Source organism: Schistocerca piceifrons, chromosome 5 (assembly GCF_021461385.2).
Source record: "Schistocerca piceifrons isolate TAMUIC-IGC-003096 chromosome 5, iqSchPice1.1, whole genome shotgun sequence".
In the NCBI taxonomy this organism is placed as follows: domain Eukaryota; kingdom Metazoa; phylum Arthropoda; class Insecta; order Orthoptera; family Acrididae; genus Schistocerca; species Schistocerca piceifrons.
The window spans coordinates 523,513,779-523,538,257 of NC_060142.1; the positions used below are offsets into that span (position 1 = coordinate 523,513,779).

Below are 24,479 nucleotides of genomic sequence, written 5' to 3' on the forward strand. Positions count from 1 at the left end.
AACTGGAGTCCAACAATAAGGCCCCTGTCAGACTCCGCCAGGGGATAGTAACTTGGTCTCTCAAGAGCACGCGGTACCTCTAAGACCCTTACAGTGATCATTCATCATCTGACGCTGTTCAAACCTTATTCAAAATGTTCAAATGTGTGTGAAATCTTATGGGACTTAACTGCTAAGGTCATCAGTCACTAAGCGTACACACTACTTCACCTAAATTATCCTAAGGACAAACACACACATCCATGCCCGAGGGAGGACTCGAACCTCCGCCGGGACCAGCCGCACAGTCCATGACTGCAGCGCCTTAGGCCGCTCGGTGTTCACACCTTGTAATTAACCCACTTACTAAGCGCTAACAATACTAATGCCCACTGGTGTCCGTTCTAGCCGTCACGGAGAACTACAACTGCAACCTGAAATGAACCCAAACAGTCTCAACCGCAAATAAACCTTTATTTTATGGTTAGCGGTTTCGGTCAGTTTTTAACTTCAGACATCATACCATGATCGTAGGTGGTGGCAGTGAACGGAGCAAATGTTACCTCTCCCCGAACGTCAACTGTCACAGCAGTGATTCAGCCTGTTGTGCTGCCACTCATGACCAGCAGTCCTGGGGGTATAACGATTGCCCACTTACCTCCGTTGTAATCCAACTTTCTCTACAAAATGTCGACAAGTTGCCTTGGCCAGTTCAATCACCAGATCTGTCTGCAATCGAACACACATAGAACGTCGTTGGTCCACAACACCAGCGCCATCCACAGACATCCTGTACTGACCTACCAAGCGCAACAGGAGCGGAACTCCACCTCTCAAACTAACATCTGGCATCTGTACGAAACAGTGCATGTACGTTTGCTTGCTTCCATTCAACATTGTGGCGGTTAAACCTGTTATTAATGTACCAGCAGTTCACATTTGCATTGGGTTATCTCCCACTTCTATTAATTGTGATGTTGATCACTTACACATGTTACGTAGAAAAATGTATTTCCGAAATTTCATTACTGTTCTTAAATTATTTCTTGATACTGCTACGTTTTTCCTTAAGTTTATTGTGTACGGATTACCCTGTAGGCCGGCAGTATCTCGGCGATACCTGTGCGGGACAGAGTGGGCATGTTACACTTTGTATCCTTGTTCCAGAAGAGCGAAGGAGAAGCGGCTGAAGAAGGACGCGGGCCGGACGCGCTGGAGCCAGTACTTCCGGTCGATGAAGGGCGGCTCGTCGCCGCGGCATGACAAGCTGCACGACAAGGACGACAAGCTCGACCTCGACTCCAACTTCAGCCACACGCACGGTAGGGCGCCGCCAGCGAGTGCCGACTGCCCTACTCAATAGGGTAGCGGCACACCGATAGCGTAAACAGGCAGTGACGTCAGTGGGACCCTAGTGTTTTGTATGGAACGTGATTTATCGTCGTTATTAATGTTGTTGTTGTTGTTGCGGTGGTGGTGTGTTCATCCCGTTAATTAGTTTGGTGCAGTTCTCCACGCCAATCTATTCCGTGCAAGCCTGTTCATTTCCTAATAACTAATTCGACTTGCATCTATCAAGCGGCTTACTATATTCATCCCTTGGTCGCCGTCTACAGTTCTCCTCCCCCCCCCCCCCCCTCTCCCTCTCCGCATACGCACACACTTCTCTCCAGTACTAAATTGGCAATTACTTCAAGCGATCCTTTCTTCTCGTCAAGTTGTGCGATAAACATCTTTTCTTCCCAGTCCTCAATCTTACTCTATCTACGCATCTAATATTCAGCATTCTGCTGTAGCACCACTATTATGTTATATCTTTTCTGCATTGTATATCGTCCATGGTTCACTTCCGTAGAAGGTCACACTCCAAATAAATACACTATATGATCAAAAGTATCCGGACACCCACAAAAACATACGTTTTCCGTATTAAGTGCATTGTGCTGCCACCTACCACCAGGTACTTCATATCAGTGACCTCAGTAGTCATTAGACATCGTAAGAGAGCGGAATGGGGGCGCTCCACGGAACTCACGGACTTCGAACATCATCAGATGACCGGGTGTCACTTGCGTCATACGTCTGTAAGCGAGATTTCCACACTCTTAAACATCCCTAGGTCCACTGTTTCCGACGTGATAGTGAAGTGGAAACGTGAAGGGACAAGTACAGCACAAAAGCGTACAGGCGACCTCGTCTGTTGACTGACAGAGACCGCCAACAGTTGAAGAGGGTCGTAATGTGTAATAGGCAGAAATGTATCCAGACCGTCATACAGGAATTCCAAACTGCATCAGGATCCACTGCAAGTACTATAACTGTTAGACGGGAGGTGAGGAAACTTGGATTTCATTGTCGAGCGGCTGCTCATAAGCCACACATCACGCAGGTAAATGATAAACGACGTCTTGCTTGGTGTAAGGAGCATGAACATTGGACAATTGAACAGTGGAAAAATGTTGTGTGGAGTGACGAATCACGGTACACAATGTGGTGATCCGATGGCAGGGTGTGGGTATGCCCGGTGAATGTCATCTCCCAGCGTATGTAGTGCCAACAGTAAACTTCGAGGGTTGTGGTGTTATGGTGTGGTCGTGTTTTTCATGGAGGGGGCTTGCACCCCATGTTCTTTTCGTGGCACTATCACAGAACAGGCCTACATTGATGTTTTAAGCACGTTCTTGCTTTCCACTGTTGAAGAGCAGTTCTGGGATGGCGATTACACATTTCAACACCATCGAGCACATGTTCATAATGCAGGGCCTGTGGCGGAGTGGTTACACGACAGTAAAATCCCTGTAATGGACTGGCATGCACAGAGTCCTGACCTGAATCCTGCAGAACACCTTTGGGATGTTTTGCAATGCCGATTTCGTGCCAGGTCTCTCCGACCGACATCGATACCTGTCCTCAGTGCAGCAATCCGTGAAGAATGGGCTGCCATTCCCCAAGAAACCTTCCAGCACCTGATTGAACGTAAGCCTGCGAGAGTGGAAGTTGTCATCAAAGCTAAGGGTGGGCCAACACCATACTGAATTCCAGCATTACCGATGGAGGGCGCCAGGAATTTACGTCATTTTCGGGCAGGTGTCCGGATACTTTTGATCACATAGTGTACATTTAAATTTATATTACATGTTGACCTTCTTCTTTTTCAGAAATGCTTTTCTTACTATTGCCAGTCTGCATTTTATATTCTCTCTACTTCGGCCTATTTCAGTTATTTCGCTCATCAAGTGGCAAAAAATAGATGTACTGCTTTTAGTGTCCCATTTCCGAATCTAACTCACTCAGCATCACCTGATTAAATTCCATTCCATTCCATTACCCTTGTTGTACTTTTATTCTTGATCATTTTATAAGCTCATTTGAAGACACTATCCATTTTGGTCAACTGATTTTACAAATCCTTTGCCACCTACGACAGAGTTAACAATGTCATCCGCAAACCTTAAAATTTTTAGTTCTTCTTCCTGTACTTTAGCTTCTTCTCCAAATTTCTCCTCAGTTTCCTTCACAGCTGGCCAGTATGCAGAACGGCTAACATCAGCAGTAAGCTACAACCCTGTCTCACTCCCTTCTCAACTATTGCTTCCCTTTCATATGATTCGACTCTTATAACTATAGCCTAGTTTCTGTTCGAGCTGTGTATAATCTTTCGCTCCCTGTGTTTCACCCACGTTGCCTTCAGAATTTTGAAGAGTGTATTCCAGTCATTGTTGTCAAAAACTTTCTCTAAGTCTGCAAACGTTATAAAACTTCGTTTGCCTTTCATTAACCTACCTTCTAAGCGAAGTCGTTGGGTCAGAATTGTCTTACGTGTTTCTTCATTTCCACGGAACCCAAACTAATTCATAATTAGAGTTTGACCACGGACTGAAACTATGAGTGATAGCCGTTTGATACTCCACTTCGAAAGAGTCACTTCCTTGCCGCAATTTCCTATAACGCAACTCGTATCACCTCACATCTGACGACAAATGTTTTCAGGGACAGAGGCGATCCTGAGCTCTAACGGCGTGGCGTAGGAAACGGTGTGAAAGGGTGGCTTCGCCGGGAACCAGTAGTATATTTTACGACTTTCGGCGGCCGTACCAAAGAGTCCATTAACTATGAGAAGCCAGTAAAGCCATCTATACTGGCAACTCACTCGTGTTAACGTGCATACTATCTAGGCTGCAGCATTGGGGCCCCCAGATTGGGGTCCCCACCACGAACACTTAAGAAAATGACTTTGTCTCAATACTATGGTGCTGACACCCATATAATCGTAAAAGACATACAAATAATTATTTTATACTCCCTTATTCCGCCGCATTGAACAGTGGAAACGTCTCACACCCCGCGTTCGCACTCTAATTGCCAATAGTAGGCAGTCAAATGCGTGGCGACTCATTTTGCATAACAGTTAAGACTTTTAAAGGAATGGTTAAAGGAATTTTGGCAGTCTGAAGTGGTTTTGATTCATCGGAAGACCTATTTGTTCTACACCGTATTCCATCCAAACCAGACCCGATAACATTTTTTCCCCGTTTCCAGACGCACATTAGACAGCCCTTACAGCTGGGGAAAACTGTTTAGTCATACTGTGAAGGCTTTCACGACCAGATGGTACTGCTTTTGATAATTATTCCGGGTTATATGGCCGTGGTCCATGGAATTCTTCTATTCCTAACGTTTCGTCCAATACTACGTTGGACGTCCTCAGAGGTATGGCTGGTCCTGCTGTCGGCAAAATTATCAACAACAAAACTGTTTTGGTTGGGAAGGGTGTCATAAAATTGTTGTATCTTCTTCTAAGGGAAACTAGCTCACAAAGCAACTGGGATGGTTCCTCTATGAAATTTTCTAGAGTTACCAGCCGAGTGGCGTCGTTATCTTGTCGCTGATAACTCCAGAAGGTTTAACAATTGACATACGCCGACAAAGTCTGCAATCACGTATATGCTATTGCTTCTATATACTGACACCGGGATGGAGTTAACGTCTGATCTGGTCCCATGCAGGTCCTATTGGGGAGAGATCTAGGGATCTTGTTGGCCACAGAATTTCCTCAACGTCATATAGACAGCCCTCGTTGAGGACGAGCATTGTCTTGTTGAAAAATGGCACCACTGTCGCATGAGATAACACTCGAGGATGCAGGATGTACTATTGTGACGTCAAAGTTCATTCAGTTACTACCAGCCGTGACCTGATGACTCCGCACATCACAATACCAGGAGTTAACACCTGTAGGCCCTTCAAAAACATTGAAAAAACGTGACTTCTCTCCAGGTCTCCTCCATACTCGTCGACAGTGGTCGTTCGGGGTAGTGGAGAACCGCAGTTCGAAGGTGAACACAATACGACTCCGTTCATCATTAGTCTATGCTTCGTGGTCAACTCACCACTCCAGACACAGTCCTTTTGTGTTAGGGGAGCCTACGCATGGGACGATAGTTGCCTAGTGCAGCTGCTGCTAGTCTCCAACCAATGTTGTGAGATGGCTGAATGCTGTAGAAAGACCATTACTTTTTCTCGGATGGCTGGCGCAGATGTGAAGGGATTACGATGTGCTTGACGCACAGTAGAGCGATCATCATTTATAGTGGTCACACGTGTGTGACAGTAACCATGGCGAGTACGGCTTCCCACACGTTCCCATGCAACATCGGGCCACTGTCACATTGGAATGCCCCAAAACTCTTGGACACTGCACTATTCCACCAGCATGCCAAATGGAGACCCACAATGACGCCCCTTTCAAACACAGTCAGGTGCTGATAATGCAGCCTCAGACGAGTAGGCGGCAACTCCGTGTCCTGGACTGTAATTAGTCACTATCTGATGCTGTTCATATCCCTTATAAACCGCACCATGCCTGGTAATGCCACTAAACAAGAAAGACATTAATGCACTCTGGTGGGTGTTCTACCTGTCAAACTGAATTGCAACCCCAATTATTTACATACCCGCCGATGATGCGTACGAGCACGAAGTTACATTGGCATCCGACCACGCCTTCCAGGTGCTTCATTTCTTTTGTCAGGGAGTGTACATAAGCAGACAAAAAGACCAGCATTCAGTCGAGCACTTACAATAAATTAATAACTCTAAACCTTGATAGCGGTTAAACGTAATAACGTACCCTTTAGAGCAATAAACCTTGTTTCCATTCTTGTTAGTTCATAATGTTGGGGAATAAGATAATTAACTGACGTAGGTTTTATTATTACTTACACTGAATTTTGTTTTACGAGCTCTAAGTTTTGGTGGGTGTATTCTGCCGTTACACTGAGCTGACACACAAACTTCCAGATGTCAGACACTCAGATCGATACCAAACGTTGCATCAACCAAAACTCCGATTTAGTTCGTACTGTGTGCTGTCGGGGGGCTAGCAGACCGGGCGTAAAAATTAATTAAAAGTAGCATCGAAACCACGGATCACAGAAAAGCATAAACGTGAACAATTAATATGCATAACATCGGTGGGGAAGTTGGTAGAGTCTTAAAACGTCGTAGTAACTACTAAGGATCGTGGGTTCAAATCACAATGATGACAATTTTTTTACTGTATTATGCGCGATAGTGTTTTATAGGACTACTAATACTTCTGCACCTATGATGCAATTGTTCCGACTCTTTATGTTTATTCTGTGAAACTACAAGCGCACTATCAGTTTCATCATGAGTGGTATCTGTTCTGTTGCACATGTCCGACAGAACACCACACCCATCTATACAAACTTGCTCTATTTATTGGTTTGCTACTTTCAACTAACGAAACGAAAGCACACTGTCAAAAAAACATTGCTACAAACTCCGAAAAGTCCTTTTCCATATCAGGAAAATGTCCTCCAATATAACAGTTCCACGCACAAAAAGTAAAAATAAAAATATAAGTCATCAGTTGGGTTTGAACGCGTAAGACGATCTCACGCTGTACCGACTCACCCACCCGAGGTATTCAAAGCAATCATTCACAGATATACATTCCCTGTGATTTGCAGTTCTGGTGTTACTTTTAATTACCCTTTTCGCATGTTCTACTGGATGACGGCACATAGCACTAATTACATCGGTGTTTTTGTTGACACTGTATCTACATACAACGTTTGACACCGCTCTGAGTGTCTGACATCTAGAGGTTTGGTTGTGAGCTACAGATCTGATAACGACAGTAACAGAAACGCAGATACAAAGTGAAAATGCATTAAGTGATTTAGACGGTATTATTCGTGGATAATGCGTGATGATCGGAGAATCAGTCTAGGAAAATAATAAATTTACATTTAGGGTGATCATTAACTGCAGCATGAAACAATGTTTTCTGTCAATCTTCAAGGGTACTTGGTCCCTGAGGACGCTCCATCTGCGAACACTCCTGCGAGCAATTAAAATTGCTTGTCATGTCAAAAATGGTTCAAATGGCTCTAAGCATTGTGTGACTTAATATCAGAGGTCATCAGTCCCATAGACTTAGAAGTACTTAAACCCAACTAACCTAAGGACATCACACACATCCATGCCCGAGGCAGGATGCGAACCAGCGACCGTAGCAGCAGCGCGGTTCCGGACTGAAGCGCCTATAACCACTCGACCATAGCGGACGGTCTTGTCATGTCATTTGAGTAATTTACGAAGAACAGCTGCCCTATAACACTCATCTGACGCACATCGCACGTTATGATGGGTTCTGATGAAGTCTGGTCCCGAGCGACGTAATCAGTTCTACCAGTTATTGGCGTAGATCCCACCCCCACCCAAAACAGAATCCTCAAATGTGTGAATTCCTAAGGGACCAAATTGCGTAGGTCATCGGTCCCTAGACACACTACTTAAACTAACTTATGCTAATAACAACACACACACACACACACACACACACACACACACACACACACACACACACACATGCCCGAGGGAGGACTCGAACCTCCGGCGGGAGTGGCCGCGCAGTCCGTGACATGACGCCTCAAACCGCGCGGCCACTCCGCGCGGCCGAAATTCTCAAAGCAAACTAAAATTGTGCCCCGCAACACAACGGGGAATTATTATTTCAGTGCCGATTTGAGGAAAGGAGGAACACTTAATGGATACTGAGCAGCAACAAGTGTACATAGAAATATTTATCGTGAAATCTTAAAACTGTTTCGCTCTTCAAAGAGAAACAAATATGAGTTTCGTCCCCCCTGAGCTCAGAGCTTGGGTTCACTCTCTTGACTCTTGAGTGCTATAGTATATTTTAGACACGCCCGTCAAGCAGAACGAGGTCGTCAGTTGTGCAGTAGAGGTAGCACTGTTCACCCGCAGAGTGCAGCTGCTGCTGTTTGTGGTGCGCTGCTGCTGGTGCTCTTTAAGGCTGGCTGCCATTGTTCTGCCCTTTGTGGCTCGTGCCGCCGCGGATTCGTGCTTCAGCTGCTCCCAATAGCATCCACTACACCGCTGTCAACATTGCCGCCCCTCTAGCTTCCCTTGTAACCAACACTGTCCACGTATTTCATCCCGGTTGTAAATGTTTATGCACTGAAAAAAGATAAAAGGAACTAGTAATATCAACTTGAACTTTTCATGTTTCTGTTTGGTATCAACACCACCTTATTTTGATCACTGCGACAACTGTCTTAAAACAGATGCGGCTCTATTTTTTTCTTTCTGCTGTTCGTCAATCACTTTGCGGCGCTTCTTCTCAAACAATCCCATATGACGCTGTAACTGACAGAGTTTCCTCTGACATACGAGATGTTACCAAAAAATGTTGGGAATGAATTATTTTAGCAGTAACTGCTGATGTTCCAATCATTTGATGTAACTTGTGAGACAGCTATTATTTATATAATGTCATTTCAGGTACATTTTCTGGCATCCAGTCTCTTTATGTTTTTATCTGAACTGTAATCAGTTCTCACTGAACATAAGTTGCATGTAATGAAACGTTTGTATTTTGTAAATTTTATACTGTCGCATCAGTGTACATCTCTATGAAAGAAATTCTTTGACATTTTTATAGTTGAGATATTGCCATGTTTGTATGCTGTCTTCCATGTGGCAAAACCTTTTGGTGGCAGAATGATATTTTCACTCTGCAGCGGAGTGTGCGCTGATACGAAACTTTCTGGCAGATTAAAACTGTGTGCTGGACCGAGACTCGCACTCGGGACCTTTTCCCTCCGCGGGCAAGTGCTCTACCAACTGAGCTACCCATACAAGACTCACACCTCCTCACAGCTTCAACTCTGCCAGTACCTCGTCCCCCTAACTTCCAAACTTCAAAGAAGCTCTTCTGTGAACCTTGCAGAACTAACACTCTTGACTGCTGGCACGGTAACTCAGCGTGTTTGGTCAGAGGGTTATCTACCCTCTGTAACAAAAAAACTGAGTTAATGGATCCACGACGAACTGAAACGGGTGTCTTGCGACGTCCGCCACGACCAGATGCAACAAACGAAAACGAACAAAATGATATTTAAAAAAAGGGCTGGTAGAGTACTTGCCCGCGAAAGACAAAGGTTACGAGTTCGACTGTCGGTCTGGCACGCAATTTTAATCTGCCAGGAAGTTTTAAAACCCTTTGGTGTTTGAGTGGTGGTTCATACTATATGCGTACATATATAACAAAAAAATGCTTCATATAGTGTTCAATGCTTTATGAACACGAGCAGTCAGCTTTGCAATGTAATGACTCGGGATTTTCAGTGTAAGTAACCTGCAGCTAAAAGTTTTTTTGCTTTAAGGATTTATTTGTATTGCTGTCAATCGTTATCAGGTACAATTACAGTTAAATAGGCCGTTTCTCACATTGTGTTTTGATCATAGGGCGTGACTACCCCATAGAATTTTCATCATAAGAGGAATTTAAAAAAATAATACAAACAACAAAAAAATCTGTATCTTAACGTGACCAGCCGTCTGATGATGAACCTGCCGGTGCAAAACCGGTAACGGCGCTATTCATGTGAATGCACAGCGTTATTAAAAGTGGCTCGCTGCTCATTTCTTCTCCGCATGAATCAGACTGTATTTTGTACACAGCTACGGTCTCAAAACGTCAGCTTTCTACAAAATAGAATTAAGACTCAAAATACTGCAACTAAACTAAAACCAAAGTCCTTCTCAACAGGCTTCGGAAAGCCCAACGTTACCCAATGACCGCCGTGTCATCCCGAACCGATAGGCGTCACTGGATGCGGATATGGGAAGTCACGAGGTCAGCACACTTCTCTCCCGGCCGCGTCTTGTATGATATTCCCTTCCAAGAAATATTAAGTCTTCCACTTGCCTTCCCTGATACTGAATTTTGCTCATCATCCCTTTCCATCGCATCTTAATATTAGGTACCCCCAAATAATCATACGATGCGATGTGCACAAGATATTCACACTAATCTTATAATCAGATATTACAATGTCCTTTCTCATTGATATAGGCGTTATATTGGAGTTATCCGCATTTAAATCAGAACAGCCGTCCATTACACCAAGTCCTTCTGTATCTCCTTACGATCTGTTAACGATGGTACTCTCCTATCTTGCGAACCATGGATGAAGGGTATCAGACGGATGCCATATTTCTTGACTTCCGGAAAGCGTTTGACTCGGAGCCCCACTGCAGACTCCTGACTAAGGCACGAGCATATGAGATTGGTTCCCTAGTACGTGAGTAGCTCGAAGACTTCTTAAGTAATAGAATCCAGTACGTTGTCCTCGATGGTGAGTGTTCATCGGAGGTGAGGGTATCATCTGGAGTGCCCCAGGGAAGTGTAGTAGGTCCGCTGTTGTTTTCTATCTACTTAAATGATCTTTTGGATAGGGTGGATAGCAATGTGCGGCTGTTTGCTGATGATGCTGTGGTGTACGGGAAGGTGTCGTCGTTGAGTAACTGTAGGAGGATACAAGATGACTTGGACAGGATTTGTGATTGGTGTAAAGAATGGCAGCTAACTCTAAATATAGATAAATGTAAATTAATGCAGGTGAATAGGAAAAAGAATCCTGTAACGTTTGAATACTCCATTAGTAGTGTAGCGCTTGACACAGTCACGTCGATTAAATATTTGGGCGTAACATTGCATAACGATATGAAGTGGGACAAGCATGTAATGGCAGTTCTGCGGAAGGCGGATGGTCGTCTTCGGTTCATTGGTAGAATTTTGGGAAGATGTGGTTCATCTGTAAAGGAGACCGCTTATAGAACGCTGGTGCGACCTATTCTATTAGGAATAGAAAAGCAACTGGAATCACTCAACAGAAGAAAGTCCACTGGACCTGACGGGATACCAATTCGATTCTACACAGAGTACGCGAAAGAACTTGCCCCCCTTCTAACAGCCGTGTACCGCAAGTCTCTAGAGGAACGGAAGGTTCCAAATGAGTGGAAAAGAGCACAGGTAGTCCCAGTCTTCAAGAAGGGTCGTCGAGCAGATGCGCAAAACTTTAGACCTATATCTCTGACATCGATCTGTTGTAGAATTTTAGAACATGTTTTTTGCTCGAGTATCATGTCGTTTTTGGAAACCCAGAATCTACTATGTAGGAATCAACATGGATTCCGGAAACAGCGATCGTGTGAGACCCAACTCGCTTTATTTGTTCATGAGACTCAGAAAATATTAGATACAGGCTCCCAGGTAGATGCTATTTTTCTTGACTTCCGGAAGGCGTTCGATACAGTTCCGCACTGTCGCCTGATAAACAAAGTAAGAGCCTACGGAATATCAGACCAGCTGTGTGGCTGGATTGAAGAGTTTTTAGCAAACAGAACACAGCATGTTGTTATCAATGAAGAGACGTCTACAGACGTTAAAGTAACCTCTGGCGTGCCACAGGGGAGTGTTATGGGACCATTGCTTTTCACAATATATATAAATGACCTAGTAGATAGTGTCGGAAGTCCCATGCGGCTTTTCGCGGATGATGCTGTAGTATACAGAGAAGTTGCAGCATTAGAAAATTGTAGCGAAATGCAGGAAGATCTGCAGCGGATAGGCACTTGGTGCAGGGAATGGCAACTGACCCTTAACATAGACAAATCTAATGTATTGCGAATACATAGAAAGAAGGATCCTTTATTGTATGATTATATGATAGCGGAACAAACACTGGTAGCAGTTACTTCTGTAAAATATCTGGGAGTATGCGTGCGGAACGATTTTAAGTGGAATGATCATATAAAATTAATTGTTGGTAAGGCGGGTACCAGGTTGAGATTCATTGGGAGAGTGCTTAGAAAATGTACTCCATCAACAAAGGAGGTGGCTTACAAAACACTCGTTCGACCTATACTTGAGTATTGCTCATCAGTGTGGGATCCGTACCAGATCGGTCTGACGGAGGAGATAGAGAAGATCCAAAGAAGAGCGGCGCGTTTCGTCACAGGGTTATTTGGTAACCGTGATAGCGTAACGGAGATGTTTAATAAACTCAAGTGGCAGACTCTGCAAAAGAGGCGCTCTGCACCGCGGTGTAGCTTTCTCGCCAGGTTTCGAGAGGGTGCGTTTCTGGATGAGGTATCGAATATATTGCTTCCCCCTACTTATACCTCCCGAGGAGATCACGAATGTAAAATTAGAGAGATTAGAGCGCGCACGGAGGCTTTCAGACAGTCGTTCTTCCCGCGAACCATACGCGACTGGAACAGGATAGGGAGGTAATGACAGTGGCACGTAAAGTGCCCTCCGCCACACACCGTTGGCTGGCTTGTGGAGTATAAATGTAGATGTAGATGTAGATATTCTTGAGTACTGATCGAGCGTTTTGGATCCCTACCAGGCCGGATTGAGGGAGGACATAGAAGCAATTCAGAGGCGGGCTGCTAGATTTGTTATTGGTAGGTGTTTCGGAAATGCTTCAAGAACTCGGGTGGGAGTCTCGAGAGGAAAGGAGGCGTTCTTTTCGTGAATCGCTACTGAGGAAATTTAGAGAACCAGCATTTGAGGCTGACTGCAGTACAATTTTACTGCCGCCAACTTACATTTCGCGGAAGAAAGATTAGAGAGATTAGGGCTCGTACAGAGGCATATAGGCAGTCATTTTTCCCTCGTTCTGTTTGGGAGTGGAACAGGAAGAGAAGATACTAGTTGTGGTACGAGGTACCCTCCGCCACGCACCGTATGGTGGATTGCGGAGTATGTATGTAGATGTAGATGTAAACTACAGCGCTTTCAGAGAACATTCATACGAGTATAATGCTGCTGATCCTGTCTGATAAATCGTTAATGTTCGTGAAGTTCATTTTTGTTTGTGTGGCACGAGTCATCGGGAGGTAGCGGGCAGGGATGTAGGAAGCGGCAGACGCCAGCTGGGGAGTGGGCGGTGTGACTGCACGCCGAGCGGCGAGTTCCGCCTGCGGGCAGCCGGGGACACGCACGGCGGGCCACAGCGCCGTCCGCGGCACGCCCACCAGCTCAGGCGCACCCGCTGTGGCCGCGGACGCCACCCCTGTACCAGCACTCGCTGCCGATGCCCGATACCTTATGACACAGTGCGATCCAGAAGCCGCAGACATGAAAATACCGGGTGATCAAAAAGTCAGTATAAATTTAAAAACTGAATAAATCGCGGAATAATGTAGATAGAGGGGCACAAATTGACACACATGCTTGGAATGACATGGGGTTTCATTAGAACCAAAAAATTACAAAAGTTCAGAGAATGTCCGACAGATGGCGCTTCATCTGAACAATTAGCATAACAAAGTAAGACAAAGCAAAGATGATGTTCTTTACAGGAAATACTCAATATGTCCACCATCATTCCTCAACAATAGCTGTAGTCGAGGAATAATGTTGTGAACAGCACTGCAAAGCATGTCCGGAGTTATGGTGAGGCATTGGCGTCGGATGTTGTCTTTCAGCATCCCTAGAGATGTCAGTCGATCACGATACACTTGCGACTTCAGGTAACCCCAATGCCAGTAATCGCGCGGACTGAGGTCTGGGGACCTGGGAGGCCAAGCATGACGAAAGTGGCGGCTGAGCACACGATCATCACCAAACGACGCGCGCAAGAGGTCTTTCACGCGTCTAGCAATATGGGGTGGAGCGCCATCCTACATAAACATCGTACGTTCCAGCAGGTGTTTATCAGCAAGGCTGGGGATCATGCGATTCTGTAACATATCGGCGTATCTCTCACCCCATGTCATTCCAAGCATGTGTGTCAATTTTTACCTCTCTATCTACATTATTCCGTGGTTTATTAGGTTTTCAAATTTATACTGACTTTTTGATCACCCGGTACACTGTCCGAACAAAAGTACCCGGTCACCCCAGTACGGAAGGAGGAATTGTCAATAAAAGTAGCAACAGAAGAATAGACCACTCGGGAGAGATCAATGACTTCGAAAGTGCACTAGTCACGGAATGTCACCTGTGTACCAAATCCATCAGGGACATTTCGAACCTCCTAAAGCTGCACGAGCCGACTGTTCGTGATGTGACTGTGAAGCAGAAAGTCGAAAGAACAACCATAGCTAAACCGCGACGAGGCAAACCTCCTGTACCGAAAGGGCAGAGGCAGTCGAGCGTTGCGTTGGTGGTTATCAAAAACTGCATGAAAAAAGCGGAAGGAATCACTCCAAAGTGCTACCAGCAATCAGCTACCAAAATAGCTGTGCGTAGGGACTCTAAAAGAGTACAGTGGCTGAGAACCTTCTCATAAGGTTAGCCTCAGGCTGTATAAAGAATAACGCCACTGGGCAGTGGATGTCTCTAAACCAGTGATTTGGAGTGATAACTCATGCTATACCCTGTGGCAGTCCTATGTTAGGATTTAGGTTTGGCGATTGCCTGAAGAACGTTACATGTCATCATGCGTGTTGCCAAGTGCGAAGTACGGAGCGGGATGTGTTACAGTATAGGGGTAGTTTCCGAGGTTAGGGTGCGGTTCCTTTATTGCGCTTTAGAAACGTTAAATGCAGAAGGATGTAACCACATTTTACAACACTAAGTCCGGCGAACAGTAGAGGAGCAGTTCGGAGACGATGGCTGTCTGTATCAATAAATGGTTCAAATGGTTCTGAGCACTATGGGACTTAACTGCTGAGGTCATCAGTCCCCTAGAACTTAGAACTACTTAAACCTAAGCAACCTAAGGACATCACACACATCCATGCCCTAGGCAGGATTCGAACCTGCGACCGTAGCGGTCGCGCGGTTCCAGACTGTATCAGTGGGACAGAGCACCTTATCATAAAGCAGCACCTGTGAGGCAGTGTTTCGTGATCAGTAACGTTCCTAAAATGGACTACCCTGCCCAGTGCCCCAACCTGAACCCAGTGGAACACCTTCGTAATGAGTTAGAACACCGACTTCACTCTAGACCCCAGCGTCCAGTACCACTATCTTCCCTGATTCCGGCTTTTGAGTAAGAATAAGCTGCCATTTCTCCACAGCCCTTCATTCACCTCAATGACAGTGTCCACAACAGAGTTCAAGCCGCCGTAAAGGCACACCCCACATTCATGTCCGCTAATGGGAGTCCAGATCGTTTTGATCAGGTAGTGTACATGTGTGTGTAAACTGGAGTTTCGTTGCATTTATTCCATCAACCACCACAGGGTAGCACCTTAGGTATTACCGACGACAAACGAAGACGTCAGTGTAATGGCTACAGGTCACATGGCGCCTGTAATATTGTGCAGTTCATTACTTGGTGAACATCTTTTCCAAAGAGTAAAATGGCTGAATTGTGGAGCAGTATTTTGCCAGTCGTTCGCAAGCACATTTTGTAGACAAATTTCGTGAACCATATTCAGATGCCGCAGTGCCGAACAGTTCAACAGTAACGAGATTAATCACTCGTTTCTGGGAATGCTACAAAGTGATTCATCTGTCTTGCTTTGCAGTTCCTGATAGCTGATGGTGGGATGCGATCCAGTTGTCGACAGTTTCGCCTACAGTCACTACACGCTCTGAAGACATCCTAACCACTGAGCTGGACATGTCGCCAACAGAGATCTTTGTTCAACACAATTCAGACGACTTTAATCCATAACTGGAGACCGAGAAAGCTATGCTGGAACACGATTAACGCATCCACCATATCGCTGACATGTCGAAAGCCTCTATTCAGCACCTTAGCTCACTTGGACAGTCTGTCCACATCTTCTGTATTTCTCGTGTCTTGTTCTTTCAGAGCTTCATTCTTTCTGTCCTCTGCCCAACAGTATTAGAATAACTTATTCGATAATGAAGTTGTTTTTGCGAAACTAGATTGCCTCTTGAAGCCCCAAACTAGGACGAGTACGCTGCTGCACGTGTGGGGTCGCGGCTACTGCGAAGTCGGTAGGAAGTCATGCATAGTCAAAGGAAAAAAAGAAAACTTATCTGACAAATAAGAAGTCGCCTAGCGTGTTTCAGGTTCAGACAAAATGAAACGAGGTAGAAATGGATGCAGCTACTTTGGAAGTGGTTTAGTGGAGTGCGTGTCTCATTAATCGCTTAAGTTGACAACTAAGTCCCTGTATCATTTATTATGTGTAGCGCAGGCGCTAGCTCGATATGAAGGAATGGTAAACACTGATGCCTGTCTTCTGGCACGCCCGATCTCATGACGTGAAAAAGGTACCGTCCTGCCTGGCTACCAGCATTGGTACAATACTAGTCCATAAATAATTAACGTGAGAGATGCAGGGGAGAGAGAATTATAACTATGATTTCGGCAGAGTAAGTTGGCGTGTGAACAGTAATCGTTTTGTTGAGAGGCAGGAATTACTGAAGATCAACGCTGGTCCTTCCTGACACATTTTTGAAAAAAACACCAAAAAAGGAAATGCGTTTCATTGTCACTGGGGCAGAGTTGCATGCAGTACAGACCAGCCCGTGTTATCTACTCAGATACATCATTTTCCTTCGGTGAAACGAGGTGTTGTAGATCTGGGAAAGCCTCTGGGAATGCAATCTTTAAGGGATATTGCCAGCTGGGCAATTTCCTGTGACTTATAGTTAAAGTAAAACTTATTCTTTTGGATCAAGTGTCTTGAAATCAAACAGCTACATTGATGTGCTGGATGACAAGGTGTTGCAATGCGCCTCTTATATTAAAGACAATGATCTTTAATGTAGCTAAGGCATTTAATACTAATTCACAAGTTGGAACCCTGTAGAATAAAATTAGAAGCTCACAATTGATTAGACTTATACTTTAGGAACAGACAGCAAAAGGTGATTCTCCACATTAAAGAGAAAAGCTATGACGTGGAGTCTGCTGGAGCACAGTAAAGTGGAGGTGCCTCACGGGTCAGTAATGGGTCCACTCTTGTTTCTCATATACATAAATCGTATGCCTTCTGCTATGACAGGTGATTCTGTTTGCTGATGACCCTTGATGGTAAACGATGTTGTATCAAACATAGGCAATGTGTCAAATACTGCCATTCAAGACACATGTTCATGTCGTGTAGAAAATAAACTGATGCTAAATCATACTCACTTTTCACAGTCTCTAACAAACATTTGAAATAAATCTAAAATTTTGATTTCACAGAATAGGCGTACAATAAGTGGATCTGAACAACCCAAATTCCTAGGTGTTCAGATACGTGGTAAGCTGTCATGGAAAGCCCAGGTCCACGATGTTGTTCAAAACGTAATGCTGCTACATTTACAATTAGAACAGTATCTGAAATAAATGATAGACCAACATGAAAATTATTCTACTTTACTTACAGTCATCTGCTTATGACATACACTTCTGTATTTAAGGGTAACTCTGCTCGTTTACAGACTGTACACTAACATGACAAAAAGCCTAACATCGCGTCGGACCTCCTTTTGCCCCGCCTAATGCAGCAGCTCGATGTAGCAGTTACCACTGGTAACAATATGAGCTAGTGTAATTCGAAGAATGTGGTTTGTGTACGTTTAGAATCGCTTTCGGGTTCGAGGAAGGAATTTTTGAAATATAACTTGTAATGTCTCTTGCAGCGGTCTCTCCGCGATATTTTCAGAAATTTTTATAAATTATATCACTCAGTACATATCTCGAAATATCTCTTCTTATCTTACCGATTCCTAAACTTTAATATACGATGATTATCAATGCAAAGTAGTTTCAAGCCCTATTATTCCTTGGAGCGTGCATTTACTCCATGGAATAGGAAATATTAAATAAAATAAAGAAACAAAACTATAAACAAATATTATCGTGAGCATTAGAAGCTCAGAAAAATTTTCTAACTGTTATAGCCGGAGTGATCAGATATGAAAATATCCTACATTCATAGCCTTGCTACAGGAAGTGTCACCTTTTATTAAAATTCATGGAGATAAGCAGTTATTTCAATGAAAGTCTAATAGTTCTATGTTGTTGAATAATTTCTGTGTGCTACTCATTCTCAAGCAAAACTGTAATACAGCTAAGAGATTCTACAAACTACGCATCGATCCAACAGATATTCCCGGGTAATTTCAGCTACGGAAATTACGGTTGGATATATAGAAAGTTATAAAAGCTGCTTGCTGAGTACTTGACGTAATGAGGGATAGCTACAACGACTGTGTCGTAGTTTTACGGACATCGAGGCGACAGATGGAGTCAATGGTTCAAGCTGATGACCACGAGACACAAATCTTTAGTACTTGTCGTCGAGTCCCGAATCCCCCACCGACAGGGAATCGCGATTAATCTCGTGTGCGAGATATAGGGTTCGGCAGTAAGAACGGGAGACTCTTCCCCCTGCCACAGATACGGGAGAGCTAAAACGTCGCTAGAGTGAAAAGTTGTCATCCGCGTCACCGCACCCGAAAGCAATCCGGCCTTCCCCGAAGTCGCGTCTGCCACCCTCCGAGCGGGAGGGTTTTCCCCCGTAACTACCCCGATCACTGTTGCTATCGATACTACTCTCGATAATTGGTCCCGACGTCAGTAGTCCACCAAAAAGTGGACGGGGGGACGGAGTGGGAAGGCAGGTGGAGGGGTGGGGGGATTACGTAGCAAGTGGGGAACGAGACGCTGGCGACATATGCGGGAGTATCGTACGCAGGGCTCTCCGTATAAACAGCGACATCACACACGGGAATGCGCAAGCGCCCCGCAGACGCACGCACACAAACAGCGGCGTTTTTCGGCCCTCCGGCGGCAAATCTGATCTTCCGGACGAGCTGGCGCCGCGCGGCCCCGCCCGCATCCTGCCGTATGAATGCGTAATGCGGCTAAACCATCTGTTACATTATAATACAAAGAATGGCCGGTGCCATTTCACGCTCTGGCGGCTCGCAATGCGCGGACCTCGCGTTTTGTCTTTTTACCCCCAGGCAGGGCGGGGGTGCGCCGGCGCCCCGTCTGTCGCTGTCGTGTCCTCCCTACCGCCACGGTGCGTAACAACCGCATCAAGTGTGTAATGACTCGCCGGCAACAGTTGCGTGCGTGCGTGCGCGGGTGCGTGTCGCCTGTACCGGCGGCCGGCCCACTCTGCAAATGACGCACTTCGAGGTCCGCCGGCCGCTCGCTGCATACATTAGCCGACTGCGCGCTCTGACGGCCGTACAGAGTCGCCTCCTCGCCGCCGACAACTGTGACCGACAGTCCATTCGCTGCGCGTGTCAGTGCCGACACGTCTGTGTTGCAGGCGGCGAGCGTAAGATTCGTACGTGGCCTGAAATGGCACTACCTCCACGTTCGCAAGATTACACCACAATTCGAACCCACTGCACACAAACTGTGATAAAGCGACATGATTCCGTCCCTTCTTGATGTCTGCTCAGCTCTAAACGCAGAGACGCAGGCAAAATCAATACCGGGTGATCAAAAAGTCAGTATAAATTTGAAAACTTAATAAACCACGGAATAACGTAGATAGAGAGGTAAAAATTGACACACGTGCTTGGAATGACATGGGGTTTTATTAGAACAAAAAAAATACAAAGTTCACAAAATGTCCGACAGATGGCGCTGGACAGCAAAGCGTCAGTGACTGCGCATGACAATCGTGTATAAAAGGAGCTGTAATGAGAGAGAGAGACCTCCTCTCTTGGCAGGTCCCCAGACTCGTACACGCTCAGTGGACTTTCGCGCGCCGGAGATCATCGCCATCAGTGTCTCGTGTGTGTGCCTTCGTTTTGTGTTTAGTGTTCTTTCGCCGTCACGCTACCACTGTTCACGTGTGCCGTCGCAGTCATCCATGTTCTGTGCGCCGTATCGACAAGTGTTAGCGTTTTTTTCTCGTCCAGCGTGAACGGCTTCATGTTTATTGTTTTTCGTATCTACATTTTTTGCCCGCCGTTTTTATTGAATTTTCTGTGCCACCTATATGTCATATTATTGTACCACTCAAGGCTAAAGAGCAGCGTAATATACTGCTGACTGCCCGCCTTGTATGAAATGATTAAAATAACAATAAAGCAAAAAGTGAGAGAGAGAGAGAATCAGATGCGCCAGCAGACGCAGCATGTTGACCTTACCAGAAAAGGCGCATTTAGTGAAGCTGTATTATCAGCGCCTGGAAGATCTCTTGAGCGCGTCGTTTGGTGATGATCGTGTGCTCAGCCGCCATTTTCGTCATGTTTGGCCTCCCAGGTCACCAGACCTCAGTCCGTGCGATTATTGGCTTTGGGGTTACCTGAAGTCGCAAGTGTATCGTGATCGACCGACATCTCTGGGGATACTTAAAGACAACATCCGACGCCAATGCCTCACCATAACTCCGGACATGCTTTGCAGTGCTGTTCACAACATTATTTCTCGACTACAGCTGTTGTTGAGGAATGATGGTGGACATATTGAGTATTTCCTGTAAAGAACATCATCTTTGCTTTGTCTTACTTTGTTATGCTAATTGTTCAGATGAAGCGCCATCTGTCGGACTTTCTTTGAACTTTTGTATTTTTTTTTTTTTTGTTCTAATAAAACCCCATGTCGTTCCAAGCATGTGTGTCAATTTGTACCTCTCTATCTACATTATTCCGTGATTTATTCAGTTTTCAAATTTATACTGACTTTTTGATCACCCGGTACATGCACTGACAAGAAAAAGATCGCAGCATCAAGGAGATTTGCGTCGTAGATGAAAGTTGGTAGGCGTGTTTCTACTCTCAAAGATGATGTCCACCCATTTCTCCCGCCAGTCGCACAAAAGTGGCGCTAGTAGTACCACGATAAGGATGCAAATCAGGTTTTCTTTAAATACACGCTATAACGGTCCTCAGCGTCAGTTACCTTTGAGATTGGACGTGGTCAGTTCATTGTTGTTGTTTTGGTCTTCAGTCCAGAGACTGGTTTGATGCAGCTCTCCATGCTGCTGTATCCTGTGCAAGCTTCTTCATCTACTGCAACCTACATCCTTCTGAATCTGTTTAGTGTATTCATCTCTTGGTCTCCCTCTATGATTTTTACCCTCCACGCTGCCCTCCAATACTAAATTGGTGATCCCTTGATGCCTCAGAATATGCCCTTCTTCTAGTCAAGTTGTGCCACAAATTTCTCTTCTCTCCACTTCTATTTAATACCTCCACGTTAGTTATGTGATCCACCCATCTAATCTTCTGCATTATTCTGCAGCACCACATTTCTAAACCTTCTATTCTCTTCTTGTCTAAACTATTTATCGTCCACGTTTCACTTCCATACATGGCTACACTCCATACAAATTGTTTCAGAAACGACTTCCTGACACTTAAATCTATACTCGATGTTAACAAATTTCTCTTCTTCAGAAACGCTTTCCTTGCCATTGCCAGTCTACATTTTATATCTTCTCTACTTCGACCATCATCAGTTATTTTGCTCCCCAAATAGCAAAACTCATTTACTACTTTAAGCGTCTCATTTCCTAATCTAATTCCCTCAGCAACACCCGACTTAATTCGACAACATTCCTTTATCCTCGTTTTGCTTTTGTTGATGTTCATCTTATATCCTCCTTTGAAGACACTGTCCATTCCCTTCAGCTGCTCTTCCAGGTCCTTTGCTGTCTCTGACAGAATTAAGATGTCATCGGCGAACCTCAAAGTTCTTATTTCTTCTCCACGGATTTTAATTCCTACTCCGAATTTTTCTTTTGTTTCCTTTACTGCTTGCTCAATATACAGATTGAATATCATCGAGGATAGGCTACAGCCCTGTCTCACTCCCTTCCCAATCACTGCTTCCCTTTCATGCCCCTCGACTCTTATAACTGCCATCTGGTTTCTGTACAAATTGTAAATAGCCTTTCGCTCCCTGTATTTTACCCCTGACACCTTCAGAATTTGTAAGAGGGCATTCCAGTCAACATTGTCAAAAGCTTTCTCTAAGTCTACGAATGCTAGATACGTAGGTTTGCCTTTCCTTAATCTATTTTCTAAGATAAGTAGTAATGTCAGTACTGCCTCACGTGTTCCAACATTTCTTCGGAATCCAAACTGATCATCCCCGAGGTTGGCTTGTACAATTTTTTCCATTCGTCTGTAAAGAATTCGCGTTAGTATTTTGCAGCCGCGGCTTATTAAACTGATAGTTCGGTAATTTTCACATCTGTCAACACCTGTTTTCTTTGGGATTGGGATTATTATATTCTTCTTGAAGTCTGAGGGTATTTCGCCTGTCCATACAATTTGAGTGAGTTGATATTAGACGACAAATACGCCATTATCAGCACCTCACTTAGTTTGAACTAGGTCATGTAATAGGGCTACGAGAAGCTGGATGTTCCTTCTGCGGTGTTGAAAAAAGACGCGGCAGAAATGTAGCCACTGTCAGTGGGTGCCGGCAGCAGTGGTCACAAGAATCTACGTTCACAAGAAGACCGAATTCTGGACGGCCAGGTGGCACAACCTAGAGGGAATACCATCGTGTTCGGCGTATGGCTCTGTCGCATCGTACTGCGTCTGCAGTACAAATCTGAGCACCAGTTGTCACCACAGAGACGTAACGAACTGTTATAAATCTGTTACTTCACGAACAACTCTGAGTCAGACGCCTGCTAATGTGCATTCCACTGACTCCCAAACCACCACCATTTGCAACGACAGTAGTGTCAAGTGAGGGCTCATTGGAGGGCAGGGTGGAAGTATGTTGTGTTTTCGGATGAAAGATGGTTCTGCTTCGGTGTTCAGTGAGGCCGTAAGAAAGCCCGTTGAGGACCTGCACACAACCTGTCACACACTGGACCTACGCGTGCAGTTATGGTCTGGAGTGCGATTTCGAATGAATCAGGAGCACTCTCGTTGTGATCGCACGCACCCTGACTACAAATTTGTACGTCAATCTGGTGATTCGACCTGTCATGCTGCCATTCATGAACAGCATTCCAGGAGGCGTTTTCCAACAGGATAACGCTCGCCCTCGTCACGCTGTTGTAACGCAACATGCTCTGCCGAATGTCGACATGTTGCCTTCACCTGCTCGATCACCAGATTGTCTCCAATAGAGCACATATGGAACATCATTGGACGACAACTCCAGCGTCATCCACAACCATCGTTAACCGTCTCTGTACTGACCTACCAAGTACGAGAGGTGTGGAACTCTAGCCCACAAACTGACGTTCGGCACATATACAGCACAATGCATCCACGTTTGCAAGCTTGCATTCAACATTCTGGCGGTTACACCTGTTATTAATGTACTAGAATTCCGCATTTGCAATGCCTGATGATGATGATGAATGCCTCATTTCTTCGCCCTTACATTCACCTGTGATCTTGCAATGTTAATCACTTAAATATGTTACCTAGACATATATATTCCTGCAATTAAATTATCCACATTAATTATTTTTCGGTGTTGCGATTGGTTTCGCCACTGTATTATAAATTAAAGAGTCCCGCCACGTTTTTGTGTAAGTATGTGAAGGTTAACCCGAGGAACTACTGTATGTATTTTGATACGACTTCCAGACTTCCCTTCCCCAGCTACAACACTCGGCGAAGAAAGTGCCTTTAAAAAAAAAAAAAAAAAAATAAAAAAGAATAAAAAAAATGGTTCAAATGGCTCTGTGCACTATGGGACTTAACATCTGTGATCATCAGTACCCTAGACTGAGAACTACTTAGACCTCACTAACCTAAGGACATCACACACTTCCATGCCCGAGGCAGGATTCGAACCTGCGACCGTAGCAGCAGCACGGTTCCGGACTGAAGCGCCTAGAACCGCTCGGCCGACTAGGTGTTTTTCCGCTATGTTCCACGTCACATGGGTATTAAACGAAACGAACTGGCGGATGTGCCAGCCTTCAGACCGTGTCACGATAATTACTTCAGTGTACCATTCCCCTACGTTATTGACACACAGTCAACATAGGTTTAGAAAACATCGTTCCTGTGAAACACAACTAGCTCTTTATACAACTGACCGAAAGTCATCGAGTAAAACAGAAGTGACTTCAGGCGTTCCCCAAAGTAGTGTTATAGGCCCTTTGCTGTTCCTTATCTATATAAACGATTTGGGAGACAATCTGAGGAGCCGTCTTCGGTTGTTTGCAGATGACGCTGTCGTTTATCGACTAATAAAGTCATCAGAAGATCAAAACAAACTGCAAAATGATTTAGAAAAATATCTGAATGGTGCGAAAAGTGGCAGTTGGCCCTAAATAACAAA

At 44.9% G+C, this 24,479-nt stretch overlaps 1 protein-coding gene across 1 annotated transcript in view; it reads left to right on the forward strand.

The window, feature by feature from the left end:
* The window catches only part of LOC124799121 (LIM/homeobox protein Lhx3), a 202,566-nt gene that overhangs the window by 103,073 nt on the left and 75,014 nt on the right, over positions 1–24,479 (forward strand). The window contains exon 5 of the mRNA XM_047262658.1: positions 1,147–1,301. Within this exon, the coding sequence (XP_047118614.1) occupies positions 1,147–1,301 (155 nt within the window). The remainder of the gene's footprint in view (positions 1–1,146; positions 1,302–24,479) is intronic.